Source organism: Cervus canadensis, chromosome 8 (genome assembly GCF_019320065.1).
Source record: "Cervus canadensis isolate Bull #8, Minnesota chromosome 8, ASM1932006v1, whole genome shotgun sequence".
In the NCBI taxonomy this organism is placed as follows: domain Eukaryota; kingdom Metazoa; phylum Chordata; class Mammalia; order Artiodactyla; family Cervidae; genus Cervus; species Cervus canadensis.
In genome coordinates this window covers 75845759-75859658 of record NC_057393.1, presented here as the reverse complement: position 1 = coordinate 75859658, position 13900 = coordinate 75845759, and the positions used below count along the sequence as shown (strand labels likewise).

At 36.7% G+C, this 13900-nt stretch overlaps 1 protein-coding gene across 1 annotated transcript in view; it reads right to left on the bottom strand.

The window, feature by feature from the left end:
- Positions 1-13900, bottom strand: part of TMEM26 (transmembrane protein 26) — a 66777-nt gene that overhangs the window by 36217 nt on the left and 16660 nt on the right. Inside the window, exons 2-3 of the mRNA XM_043476879.1 lie at positions 7294-7372; positions 1866-1979 (exon numbers count right to left, since the gene is read on the bottom strand). Of these exons, the coding sequence (XP_043332814.1) occupies positions 1866-1979; positions 7294-7372 (193 nt within the window). The remainder of the gene's footprint in view (positions 1-1865; positions 1980-7293; positions 7373-13900) is intronic.

The following is a 13900-nucleotide window of genomic DNA, read 5'->3' as shown; positions in this document are numbered from 1 at the left end:
ACTACAAAGCTACAGTCATCAAGACAATACAGTCCTGGCACAAAAACAGAAATATAGACCAATGAGAGAAGATAGAAAGCCCAGAAATAAACCCATGTACTTATGGGTACCTTATTTTTGACAAAGGAGGCAAGAATATACAATGGGGCAAAGACAGCCTCTTCAATAAATGGTGCTGGGAAAATTGGACAGCTGCCTGTAAAACAATGAAATTAGTACACTTCCTAACACCATACAGAAAGATAAACTCAAAATGGATTAAAGACCTAAATGCAAGACCAGAAACTATAAAACTCTTAGAGGAAAACACAGGAAGAACACTCGATGACATAAATCAAAGCAAGATCCTCTATGACCCACCTCCTAGAGTAACAGAAATAAAAACTAAAGTAGACAAGTGGGACCTGATTAAACTTGAAAGCTTTTGCACAGCAAAGGAAACTATAAGCAATGTGAAAAGACAACCTTTGGAATGGGAATAAATAATAGCAAATGAAACAACTGACAAAGGATTAATTTCCAAAATATACAAGAAGCCCATACAACTCAATACCAGAAAAACAAACAACCCAAGCAAAAAGTGGGAAAAAGACCTAAGCAGACATTTCTCCAAAGAAGACATACAGATGGCTAACAAACACATGAAAAGATGCTCAACATCCCTCATTATTAGAGAAATGCAAATCAAAACCACAATGAAATATCACCTCACACCAGTCAGAATGGCCATCATCAAAAAGTCTACAAACAATAAATGCTGGAGAGGATGTGGAGAAAAGGGAATGCTCCTGTATTGTTGGTGGGAATGTAAACTGATACAGCCACTATGGAAGACGGTATGGAGATTCCTTAGAAAACTAGGAATAAAGCCACCATATGACCCAGCAATCTCACTCCTAGGCATATACCCTGAGGAAGGCAAAATTGAAAAAGACACATGTTCATTGCAGCACTGTTTACAGTAGCTAGAACATGGAGGCAACCAAGATGTCCATGGACAGATAAAGAAGTTGTGGTACATATACACAATGGAATATTATTCAGCCATAAAAGGAACACATTTGAGTCAGTTGTAATGAGGTGGATGAACCTAGAACCTATTATACAGAGTGAAGTGAGTCAGAAGGAGAAAGATAAATATTGTATTCTAATGCATATATATAGAATCTAGAAAAATGATACTGAAGAGTTTATTTACAGTACAGCAATGGAGAAACAGACATAGAGAACAGACTTATGGACATGGGGAGAGGGGAGCAAAGGGTGAGATGTATGGAAAGAGTAACATGGAAACTTACATTACCATATGTAAAATAGATAGCCAATAGGAATTTGCTGTATGGCTCAGGAAACTCAAACAGGGGCTCTGTATCAACCTAGAGGGGTGGGATGGGGAGGAAGATGGGAGGGAATTTCAAAAGGGAGGGGATATATGTAGTCCTCTGGCTAATTCATGTTGAGCTTTGACAGAAAACAACAAAATTCTGTAAAACAGTTATCCTTCATTAAAAAATAAATTAATTTTAAAAATATATATAGGGCAGATCCCAATCTTTTCATTATATCATTCTTACACAATTGTGTTTATCTCTCTTTGTACATAGGTCATCTGATCTAAGTGTTAAAGCTTCCTTAATACTGCAAGTTAAATATATTTATTAATTCATATAAGATATATATGCCCATTAGGCTTGTTAAATATGTTCAATAATATTACAAAATACAATTATCTTGTGACTTTCTGAGCCAAACAATTGGTGAATTTCCCTAGGGAAAAATGAGCTGAAAGGTATAGAAAGTGGTATTCTCACCAAGTGAAAAGGTGATTTGTTAGATCCCTTAACATACAATGAGAAAGCTCTCACCGTCTCAATGAGATCATCTGCTCTGTTGGTTCGTTCAGCTGACAACAGAGTTTGATTGAAGTCTTCTTTTCTGCTGGTATTCTGTGACAATCCTCCAGATTGGCTACTGCAATACTAAGAAGTATTTTTAAAAAGCAATGTGTCAGAAAATATCACAGTAGGCAGCGTTTAAGGTGGTTTCAGTGTATCTAAGAGATTATGAGCAAAGATGTGTAGTTTCTGTAGTATGCATAAACATTTTCAAAAATCAGAATATAGCCTTGAGATAGAAACCACTTTTCAGTTAATATGAGAAAAGAATCAACTATACACATCTCATTTTCCCACAAGTCTATGAGGCTGTAGATGCTCTAAGTTCATTGTGGAGAGCTGTAGAATTTGTGAATTGATCTCGGTGGTCCCTTTCTTAAATTCTGGAACAATTTATAAAACAAACCAACAACCACTGAAAGCATGTATGATCCTGGTCAAAGCATTCATTCTATGATTTTATTACTTGTTCAGAGCCTCTTTATCTAAAATACCATTTTGCTAATGTAGGTAATTCAGTTTCTTTCAGTCATGCCTGTTAAGCACTGTAACAACCCCCCAAAAATGATAATAATAAATTAACATATCCACCCATAAATATAGACATTTTACATCATTCTAGAAGCCAATTTAGATTTATAGGAAAGTTAACAATAGACCTAAAATAAATGGCATTTCCCCCTCCTTATTCTTTCATTTTGCATGTAAATTTCTTTATGTGAACTATGTGTGATTTTTAACCCAACCAGACACTGGGACTCTGAGGTAGAGAAAGAAAAGAGAAAAGTACATAAGAGAGGAAAGGTGTGGTAACGAAAATGTAAGTGTAGCCAATGATTATTTCACAAACTCATTAAAAAAACAGACTGATTTTAAAAAAATCTGCAGAGCTAACATACATTTAAAGTGCACACACACACACACACACACACACACACACACACACAACCACCACTGCACATCCACGATCACACACTTGGATTTAGAGAGAATTTTTTTTAAATGCTATCACTGAGAAGTATATTTTTCTTAATTAATTCTGGATACTTCATTGATCATTCTATGAGCTACTTGGAAAAGTAGAAAGGAAAGTCTGTCAAGAAGCTGTTTTTTTCCCTTCCATCAAAACAACTGGTGTTGTGGATGGGGAAAAAAAAAACAAAAAACTAGTGTTATGGGTGAAATGACAAGAATAATTAAGAAAAATGGCCATGTGCCATATCTCTAAGAGCAAAAATGTAGTTGTTTGCACACTTTTTTTTTTATATGGCTAAGGCTCCAAGAAAAGATAATGAAGATAACAAATTAAATTTTTGAACCAAGCAACAAATCCTCATTGCAGGAGTTCTGTGACTCTAAGAACCTAATGTTCAATAGGAAATGTATTTGAACACTTCTTTGCAGGCATGAAAGCAGATTGTATATTAAAAGTGGTGACCTTGATATGTTTTTCACATTTTTATCACTAAAAATCCATAGACATCTTGTTATTTTTAAAAAATAGTCATCTGTACTGCAGCATAAAATAGCATGATAGCAAATGGTTTTGTAGTTCATATTATGGCATAAAGACCCGAGTCCCTGTTCATTCTTAGAATTCTGTTTGTTATAAATTGATACAACTTTATTTTAAGTGGCAGTTGTATTGGATTGCACAGAACAAACTCCTAAGACCTAACCTGACTTATACTGGTTTTGTGGTAATATTGTTTATAATCAGCATTATATAAGTGAGTTACATGGATGATCTGGGTGCCAAAAAGTCACTTTTTCATGGGCTATGTCTGAAAATCTTTAAAAGCTGCAAAAATATTCCTTTGGTTCAAACCAGACTGTGACATCTTCAAGACTAGCATATTTCCATTGCATTAATTGTGCCAATTCATAAATAGACTTGACTAAGATTTAAGGTCATAATTGTTGTCACAAACATTTTCTTTCCATTCATGTAGATCCAGTCAGATTCAGAAGTGAAGGTACAGAATTGATCATCTAAGAGAAATGTTGTCATGAAATAGGTCAGGATGTTTTTCAAATGCCAAGTCATAGGTTAGAATGTTTAGGGTGTAGAGTAAATGGAAAATGTGAAAGCAAATTAAATTATCCTTTTCCATCATGAAACATTCAGATGATTTTGATGCAAATGCCTGTAAAACACAAAACACATAATTGAAAAAGGCAGTGTGATTTAATGAACTAGGGGTTCAGAACCAGGTTCTAAACCCCAGAACTGCTGTTGATTAGCTGTGTGGCCTTGGGAAAATTACTTAACCTTGCTGAGTTTCAGGTTCCTATTCTCTAAAATAGAAATCTACATACCATGTCTAACTTAAGGAGTTGCTGGGTATACGAACGAGAAAACGAGAGAAGTATCTGAAAATGGTTTGAAATAAAGAACTATATGAAAATGCATGATATGATTATTATCATAACCAAGATTTCCTACATGAATAGACTAAGAATTTCTGTACCTTCCTTTATTCTGACATTTTTAATTTCTTTAAATGCAATTCCAATACTTTTTTGTCTCTCTCTCACTTTTTTCTACTTTCAACTCTGCCCACCCTGCCCAATTCACAATCTGGGCATTCATTTTCATTCTCAGTGTCAAAATGAGTCAGATTCATTACTACTAAAGGTCCAATTTCTTTTGTAGTATGAAAATTAGAGAGGTACTGCCCGGGGCTCAAACATCTTTTTTTTTTTTTTTTATTAAAAAGAGAGTTTTTGTTTGCATGCTATTTGTTGTAATGGGATTTGACCTGTATATCAATTAACTGTGCAAAGCATTTATACTATAAAAGCATTTGGGGAAATGAATTGTTATTGTGGATGATAACCATGTCATAGAATTGGTGATTCAAGTCACCAGAGCTTATTCCCGTACCCTTGAAAGTAGTAAGTAGTAAGGAAATTGAAACAGTCTGGTAGCTCAGAGGGTAAAGCATCTGCCTACAGTGCAGGAGACCTGGGTTCAATCCCTGGTTTAGGAAGATCTCCTGGAGAAGGAAATGGCAACCCACTCCAGTATTCTTGCCTGGAAAATCTCATGGATGGAGAAGCCTGGTAGGCTACAGCTCATGGGGTCGCAAAGAGTCGAACACGACTTGAGTGACTTCACTTTCACTTTTCCTGATATCCTTATCATATATATTTTAAAAGCTTGAACCAACCAATCTACTGTGACAAAAATTCTTTTGCTACAAACATAGAGATAGCCTTTGACATTAATACTCTTTAGACAGGAGATTTAGGCAGACAGATGTCTTCTTCATGCCTACATTATTGGTACATGCTTTGGAATTCTGCAAAACTAGTCCACAGAACTAAACTCCCCTCTGTTTGCCTAAAATTTTGAGCAGGCATTTTCCAGATAAGGTTTGAATATCTGAAACATGTATCAGAGGCTTAACTTTGCTACAAAGTGACTTACTGTAGCAAAGAAATCTGTGAGAGTCTCACAGATTTTACCAGTAAAGATACTACGTTATTTCATCATAACTACAGTTCATCTGTAAAACATAATCCTGTAACCTGAGCCCTGAAGATGTGAAGTCCAGGCTGCAGTCTAATGGACTGGACTAACTGCCCCCGTCCAGTGTCGTCCAGCCTAGATCCTGCGACCTAGGTTTGCCCATATAAGAAGTAACTCACTGAAAAGTCAGCACCTCTCTTTAGACTGGGATGGGGAGAGGCGTGGGAGGGAGGTTCAGGCAGGAGGGGATATAAGTATACTTACAGTTTATTCATGTTGTTGTACAACATAAACCAGCACAACATTGTAAAGCAATTATCCTTCAATTAAAGAAATTTAAAAAATTAAATCAGTAGCTCTGTTTATAGATTAGGGACTCTTTTGGAAGCCACTGTTTCTTTTCTAGGTCTGTGTGGTCTTAATATATATAGCCTACCCTTTCTGATCATGGGTTCCCTGGTTCCTCTCCTTTACACTTATTTTGGGGCACTTGAATGAAATTCATGTTTTACTAAGACAGCTCTTAGGACCTCAGAAGTGAATCTCCTATAACCTGCAAAGCCTATGGGCTTAAAACAGACTATTTCAAATAGCCCTTCCAAGTCTGACAGTATTCGATGGCAGAGTACAGATGATGGGGTTTTGGTTTTGTTTTTGTTGTCCCTCTGCATGTGTGCTAAGTTGCTTCAGTCATGTTTGACCCTTTGTGACCCTATGAACCATTGCCCACCTGGCTCCTCTGTCCACGGGATTCTCCAGGCAAGAACACTGCGGTGGATTGTCATGCCTTCCTCCAGGGGTCTTCCCAACCCAGGGATCAAACCTATGTCTCCTACAGCTGCTGCATTGCAGACGGATTCTTTACCCCTGAGCCAAAGAGGAAAATGTCATTTTATAGGATGCTAGGTGATGGAGCCTTGCCCATTCTTTTTTTAAAATTTTTATTGGGGTATAGTTGCTTTACAATACTGTATTAGTGTCTCCTGTACAGCAAAGTGAACCAGCTATATGTGTGCATACACAGATAGCTCTTTTGAATTTCTTTCCCATTTAGGTTGCCATGGAGCACTGAGAAGGGTTCCCGAGTTATACAGTAAGCTCTCACTAGTTATCCATTAGTTATCTACTTTGTACATAGTATCAATAGTGTGTATACATCAATCTCAATTTCCCAATTCATCTCACCCACCCTCTGTTCCCTTGGTCTCCATATGTTTGTTCTCTATGTCTGTGTCTCTATTTCTGCTTTGTAAATAAGATCATCTATACCAATGTTTTTTTTCAAATTCCACATATATGCATTAATATATGTTATTTTTTTCTCTCTTTCTGATTTACTTCACTCTAAGAAACTGTCATTGGGCTTCCCAGGTGACGCAGTGGTAAAGAATCCACCTGTCAGTGCAGGAGAAGCAAGAGACATGGATTCAATCCCTGGGTCCAGAAGATTCCCTGGAGTTGGAAATGGCAACTCACTCCAGTGTTCTTGCCTGAAAACTTCCACAGACAGAGGAGCCTGGCAGGCTAGGATCCATGGGGTCACAGAGTCCGACACGACTGAGCGACTAAGAACAACAGTCTGTCATACAGAGCCCTGCCCATTCTTAGTTCAGTAACTCACTGAAACTGCAAGGGATAAAACCAAAATTGTATACTCCCATGTAAACTGTAGCATATTGGAGGGGAAGTGTTAGGAACAAGATCTCTAACCCAGATTATTAATGAATACTCTTAAATCTTAAATGAAAGCAACACTTTTATTAGTTTAGACAGATCATGGATTCATTTCCTTTTTGCTGAGGGCTCTTATTTATTCAATTCTTGATAACCCCAGTTCCTTAGAAAAGTACATTTCTGACAGAAATTGGATTATAATAGGAATGTAGTTTATTGCTGAGTATTCAACTTTCCAAAAGTACATACCTGGGTTTCATGGTGCATTTCAAGAAGCCATAATGATGGAACAATGCTTATCAGATATAAAAATATGGCTGGTGAAAACCTGTGAATGAGGGAAAAAAATAGTTCAGCTTTTAAATTTTTTTTTAAAAGAAAGAACACAAGTGCACATACCCTGACCACACTGAGTTAAACCTTTTAATCTCAAGTATTTATTTCAAAGGGGAAAAATGCATTATGTGATTCCTGCCATATGGATTATAGAGAAACAAAGCAACTGTAAAAGGCACTAGCAGCTGTCATTCTCACTGAATTTCTAATCCAATTAATAGATGTTAATTTTAATACAGTTTAATGGGACACTGCCAATTAGTCTCAGGCACAAAACTGGATATTTTGAGTTTAATATGAAAGCAACAGTAAATCTTGATTTCTGAACACTGTAATTTCTGGAAGGTTGCCTACATTTTTCAACATTAACCTGAAATTCTGAGAGCTCAAATAATAACATTCTGCTAGAAGACAAAAATCAGATGATAAGGAATAGGGCTAAACAAAATCAACTGGCTTTGTGTGTTTCTGCTAAACCTAGGAGAAACAAAAATACAGGCACACCTCATTTTATTGTGCTTTGCTTTATTGAGTTTCATAGATACTGTGTTTTTCTTTACAAATTGAAGGTTGGTGGCAACCTTGCGTGAAGCAAGTTTGCCAGGATCATTTCTCCAACAGCATTTGCTCAATTTGTGTCTTTGTGTCACATATTTCAAATTTTCTGACTATTATTGTGATCTGTGATCAGTAATCTTGGATGTTACTTCTAAGATTCACTGAAGACTCAGATATAGCTAGCAATTTTTAACAATAAAGCATTGTTTAATTAAGCTTTGTTCATTGTTTTTTTTAATAGTATCAAACTTTGAAAAAGCCTAAGTTTATTTTTTTTAATTTAATTTAATTTTTTTTTATTATATTGTAGTGGTTTTTGCCATACATTGACATGAATCAGCCATGGATTTACATGTATTCCCCATCCCGATCCCCTCTCCCACCTCCCTCTCCATCCCATCCCTCTGGGTCTTCCCAGTGCACCAGCCCTGAGCACTTGTCTCATGCATCCAACCTGGGCTGGTGATCTGTGGTGGGAATGCAAACTAGTACAGCCACTATGGAGAACAGTGTGGAGATTCCTTAAAAAACTGGAAATAGAACTGTTCATTGTTTTTTAAGACACAATGCACACTTAATAGACTATGGCCTATTGTAAGTATACTTTTAAATACACTGGGAAACCAGAAAATTCATGTAATTCTCTGTATTTCAGTGGTATGGAAATAAACTTCCAATATCTCCAAGGTATGCATATACAAACAAACCACAGATGAAGGGTTTGGTATTTCTTTGAGGGCTATCTATAGTAATTATTTTCAGACTCAAATTCAGAGGGCAGTCCTTAGAGAGGACTGTCATTTGTACTTGGACACATCAAATTTAAATGTTAGTTTTGCCACTGACCTCTCAGTTTGCTTCCTAATCGACAAAATGGGAACAGTCATGTATTAGTCAGCTCAGGCCATAGACTGGGTGGATTAAACAACAGAAATTTATTTTCTCACAATTTTGGAGATTGGAAGTTCAAAATCAGGCTTCCAGAATGGTTGGGGTTTAGTAAGGGCTCTCTTCCTGGTTTTTAGACAGCCATCTCCCACTGTGAACTCACATGGCCTTTCCTGAGTGCATACACTTCACAAGAAGAGAAAGAGATTTCTCTCTTCTCTTCTTATGAAGCCACCAGTCTTAGTGAATTAGGACCCCATACTTATGACCTCAATTAACTCTACTGACTTCCTAAAAGCTCTGTCTCTATATATAGTTACTCTGGGACTTACGGTTTCAACGTATGAATTTTGAGGCAACACAGTTCAGTCCACAGCAGTCACATTTATCTCACAGGGATTTTTATTATATAGTTGACCTTTGAACAACATGGAGATTAGGACTCTCTGTGTAGTTGAAAATCCACATATAACTCTTGAGGTCGACCCTCTATATCCACAGTTTCACATAAACAGATTCAACCAACCATGGGTCATGGGGTACTGTAGTATGTATTTATTGAAAATAAGATGCATGTAAGGACTTGCACAGTTCCAACCCATGTTGGAACTTTCTATAAAGCAGTGTCTGGCAGAGCTGTACATTCTGTAACAAGTAGCTGTTACATAATTATGGTATGTCATGCAATGAAAACATGTCCTTCAAAATTTGAACTAAGATAAAAATTACATACTTTACAAATTTACTTCTTCCAATTGCATTTGATTTTAGATTAGATTCTTGCTTTATAAATCATCTTAAAGTCAAAACTGTAAGTCAGTTTAATTTTATTAAAATACTTTTAGTACATTCATGCGATGGTTTAAGATGACCTGAAAAACAGAAATGTTAATTGCTCAAAAACAGAATTTGAGATGAAATTCTACTAAAATCATATGGTTATAATCCGGGGGAGGAGAAAGGGAGTGAACAAACTTAAATGGAGGAAAACATTTAGAATGGACTGTTTAAATGCTGTTAACCTTTTCACTAATATCTCCTTTCAACTTCTGGGAAGAGAAAGAGAAAGGGCAAGTGAAAGCAACTCTTTAAAAAAAATCAGTATTTAAATAGACATTACCCTACCATCAATTTCCTGCAGAAATTAATTTGAAACAAAGGGTTATGGGTCATGATATTATTAGAATCTGACTTAGACAAAGGTTGGGCTGCAGAAAGATATCCAAGGCCCCCATGTCAAACACGCTTTTAGAAAGAAAAGGAACACTTAATTCTTTGACCTCCCATATCAACGGAAACATCAGGAGAGAATATTTCCTTTGTGAAATTGGGAAAGGATATGAATTCTGGTTGGAGGGACAGTTGGAATATGTAAATCTTCGTTTGCATATGTCAAATGTTGGCTGGACTGCAATTTTGTTGACTCCCTCAGGATTAATTTTGGGTTAACTCGCTTGGCAATACTGTTAAAATAATAATCTAGGGAAACTATATACTGAACATATCATAGTTCTTGGAAGAGTTCAAGAATAAAATAAACAATAATCCTTAACATCTTCTGTGCATGAAATTTATTTCTACAGTTGGAAAAAAGACTATCCTGTTTCAACATGTTTCCTCTAATTAGGAATCTAGTTATGTATTTTTTAAAAACATTCAAAATCCAGGATTTTCTCTGTTGCCTATTACAAAGACTATACATTCCCTAATCAGATACATATTCAAAGCCTCCTCCATTCCTCAGCTTATCTCCACTTCCCTTTTCTCTACCACATCCTATCAAGCTGATAGGATGTTTCCGTAGTTTCAACTTGCTGTGTATTTAAAATGAAACAAAACAAAATGTTTTGGAAAGTTCCCCTTGTTCCATTCCCTTTTCATCAGACCTATTTGACATCTGTGAAAGAGAGTGGGAAGAGGGAATCACATTAACTGCCTGAGAATTAATCATATTCAAGTCAACAGCATGAGTCCATTGTCTTCCTCCTCCTCCACCCCCTGTTCCAGAAACTCTTAACCCTATACCTAAGAGGATTTGCTGGAATTTCCAAAGGCTTCCAGGTAGAATTACCAAGGAAATGCTTAGTCCACAAAATGATCAATAGCAAATCAGAATTAGGAACTTCCTCCCTTCGCTCCTCTCTCTCTCTCCAGTAGCAGGCTATGGTCGTCGTTCAACTGATTTTTTTTTTTTTTTTAAATTATAGAGAAAATAAAAGTCTGTTATTTAGGAAAGTACTGAAAGGTATAGATACATTGCATTTTTTACATGAAGAGTACATTTCAGCTCTATGTTTTATTGGACCATGGGCCCCTATTAAGAGCAACGGGCTCTATTGTCCCTTCAGGTTGGTCCATCTGAGAAGAGAGGTTCTGATGTGAATTTTAGAGCAAATGTCCTTTCAAATTATGACTACTTGTTTCAGAAAGCCCTGCTCTTATATCTCTATCAGTACCCTTCCTATATTTTGAAATACAGGAATTCAGTGCAGTAATTAACTTTAACTTGTATTTCTCTTGTGACCCAGCACGTTCTCCACTGTTTTCTTGTTGTGCATATTTATAATATGACTTTGATATATCATATTTATAACATGATCCTGAGTCTCTTTATGTCCCTTCCCTCTTCCATCTCCTTCATCTTTTCCTCTCCTTAGTAGTCTCAAGTGTCTTTTTAAATCTCTGTTGTTGTTGTTCAGTTGCTAAGTTATGTCTGATTCTTTGCGAAGCCATATGCAGCACGCCATACTTCCCTATCCCTCACTATCTCCCAGAGTTTGCCCAAGTTCAAGTCCATTGAATCAGTGATGCTTTCCAACCATCTCATCCTCTGCTGCCCTCCTTTCCTGATCTTTCCCAGCATCAGGGTCTTTTCTAATGACTCAGCTCTTAACATCAGGTGGCCAAAGTATTGAAGCTTCAGCTTCAGCATCAGTACTTCCAATAAATATTCAGGGTTGATTTTCTTTAGGATTGACTGGTTTGACCTCCCTGCAATCCAAGGGACTCTCAAGAGTCTTCTCCAGCACCACAGTTCAAAAGCATCAATTTTTCACACTCAGACTTCTTTATGTTCTGACTGTCACATCAGTACATGACTACTGGGAAGACAATAGCTTTAACTATACGCACACTTTGTTAGCAAAGTGATGTCTTTGCTTTTTAATATGCTGTCTAGGCTTGTCACAGCTTTCCATCTAAGAAACAAGTATCTTATAATTTCATGGCTGCAGTCACCCTCCACAGTGATTTTAGAGCCCAAAGGAGAGAAAATAGGTCACTGCTTCATCTTTTTCCCCTTCTATTTGCCATGAAGTGATGGGACCGGATGCCATGATCTTAGTTTTTTCAATGTTGAATTTTAAGCCAGCTTTTTTCACTCTTTTCTTTCACCTTCATCAAGAGGCTCTTTAGTTCCTCTTTGATTTCTGCCATTAGAGTGGTGTCATCTGCATATCTGAGGTTGTTGATATTCTCCCGGCAATCTTGAATCCAGCTTATAACTCATCCAGCTCAGCATTTTGCATGATATACTCTGCATATACGTTAAATAAACAGAATGACAATATACAGCCTTGTTGTACTCCTTTCCCAATTTTAAACCAGTCATTTTTTTCCATGTAAAGTTCTAACTGTTGCTTCTTGACTCGCCTACAGGTTTCTCAGGAGACAGATATTCCCATCTCTTTAAGAATTAGTGCTTATTTATGAATGCCTAAAGTTAATACTTATTAAGCAAATGCTTAAATGTTTGAATGACTAAATTTATAAATAAAGGGAAGACTGAGAAAGTGAAACAAGTGAAGGCTGCTGGCATCTACAAGGACCTCCTATTCATATTTCAGCAGGCCTGGTAGCAAGTACGGTTTCTTAGTTGTGTCTCTTGAGGAACTGTTACACTGCAGTAGAAATTTCAGGAACTTGAGAGACCCAAATTTGAATCTTGCCTCTCCCATTCATTCATCTTTGGAAATTCATTACCTTTTCTGAGACTCAAGATCCTTGTCTATGAAATAGGTTATAAACCTCATAGGGTGGTTATGACGAGTAGAGGAGACAGTGTTATGGGCTTGACATTGTACTAAAAGAAGAGGAAAAAGCTAAGTGGGTTTCTAATGCAAACCTTCACATATGTACTTCTCCCCCTTGAAATACCGCTCTCCCTCACTTTTCACCTTATCATCTCCTTTTCAAAGCTTATCAGCTCTATAGGACTGCATAGGAAAACTTTCCTTGTCCTTCCAAGCTTCAATTGGGTCTCCTCATTATGCTTACCATAGAGCAGTCTTCATTCTTGTTCCATGAGTGTTAAAAGAGTTTCAACATTTATATGTGTGCATACGGCTGTGTGCCTGTGTGTGTCTTTGTGGTCACTTGTCTCCCAGCAATTCTGAGTGATATAAGCACAAGAACTGTACCTGACTCTGTCTGTCTGCGTACCATGCCCTCAGCTCCTTCCACAGTGCCTGGCGCATGATGGGCCATCCCAAGTATTAATAGTGGTCTCATAAGGTCCTAGTTGATTTACAATTCTGACTTTCTTGACACTCTGTTGCTGGTTTGACTGGAATCTCCTTTTGAAATATCATAAGTCGATTCTTATCAAAAGTTTTCCTGAAGGAAACATTATTCTGTGCCTGGATGAATTTGATATTTTTTCTACCATGCAGGATTTAATATTTCAAGGTGACATTTAGCCATTACTTATTATTTTGAAGGTTTATCATATTCCTGATAGTGCATTGTCAGTGCAGTTCATTTCTGAAACCAAGAAGAATGTGAATCCTAAAAATTAAAAACTAAGCCTGATCCCACCTTTTTCTGTATAATGAACCAAACTGCATACCCTTTCTTAGGGGCTTCAGATCATTTTACTCTAGTTTTCATGTCTTAATTGTATTGAAAGTAAGTAGATCCCAACCATAAGCCCTAATATCAGAGAGGGGTCTAGCCATCTCAGAAATAAGTGAAATCAGGTTTCTTGATGATTATTTATAAAAAATAAGTTACACCAATCATAGACTGACAAAAACTGATAAATATATGAATAAATGATTAAGATACATCCAAGTTG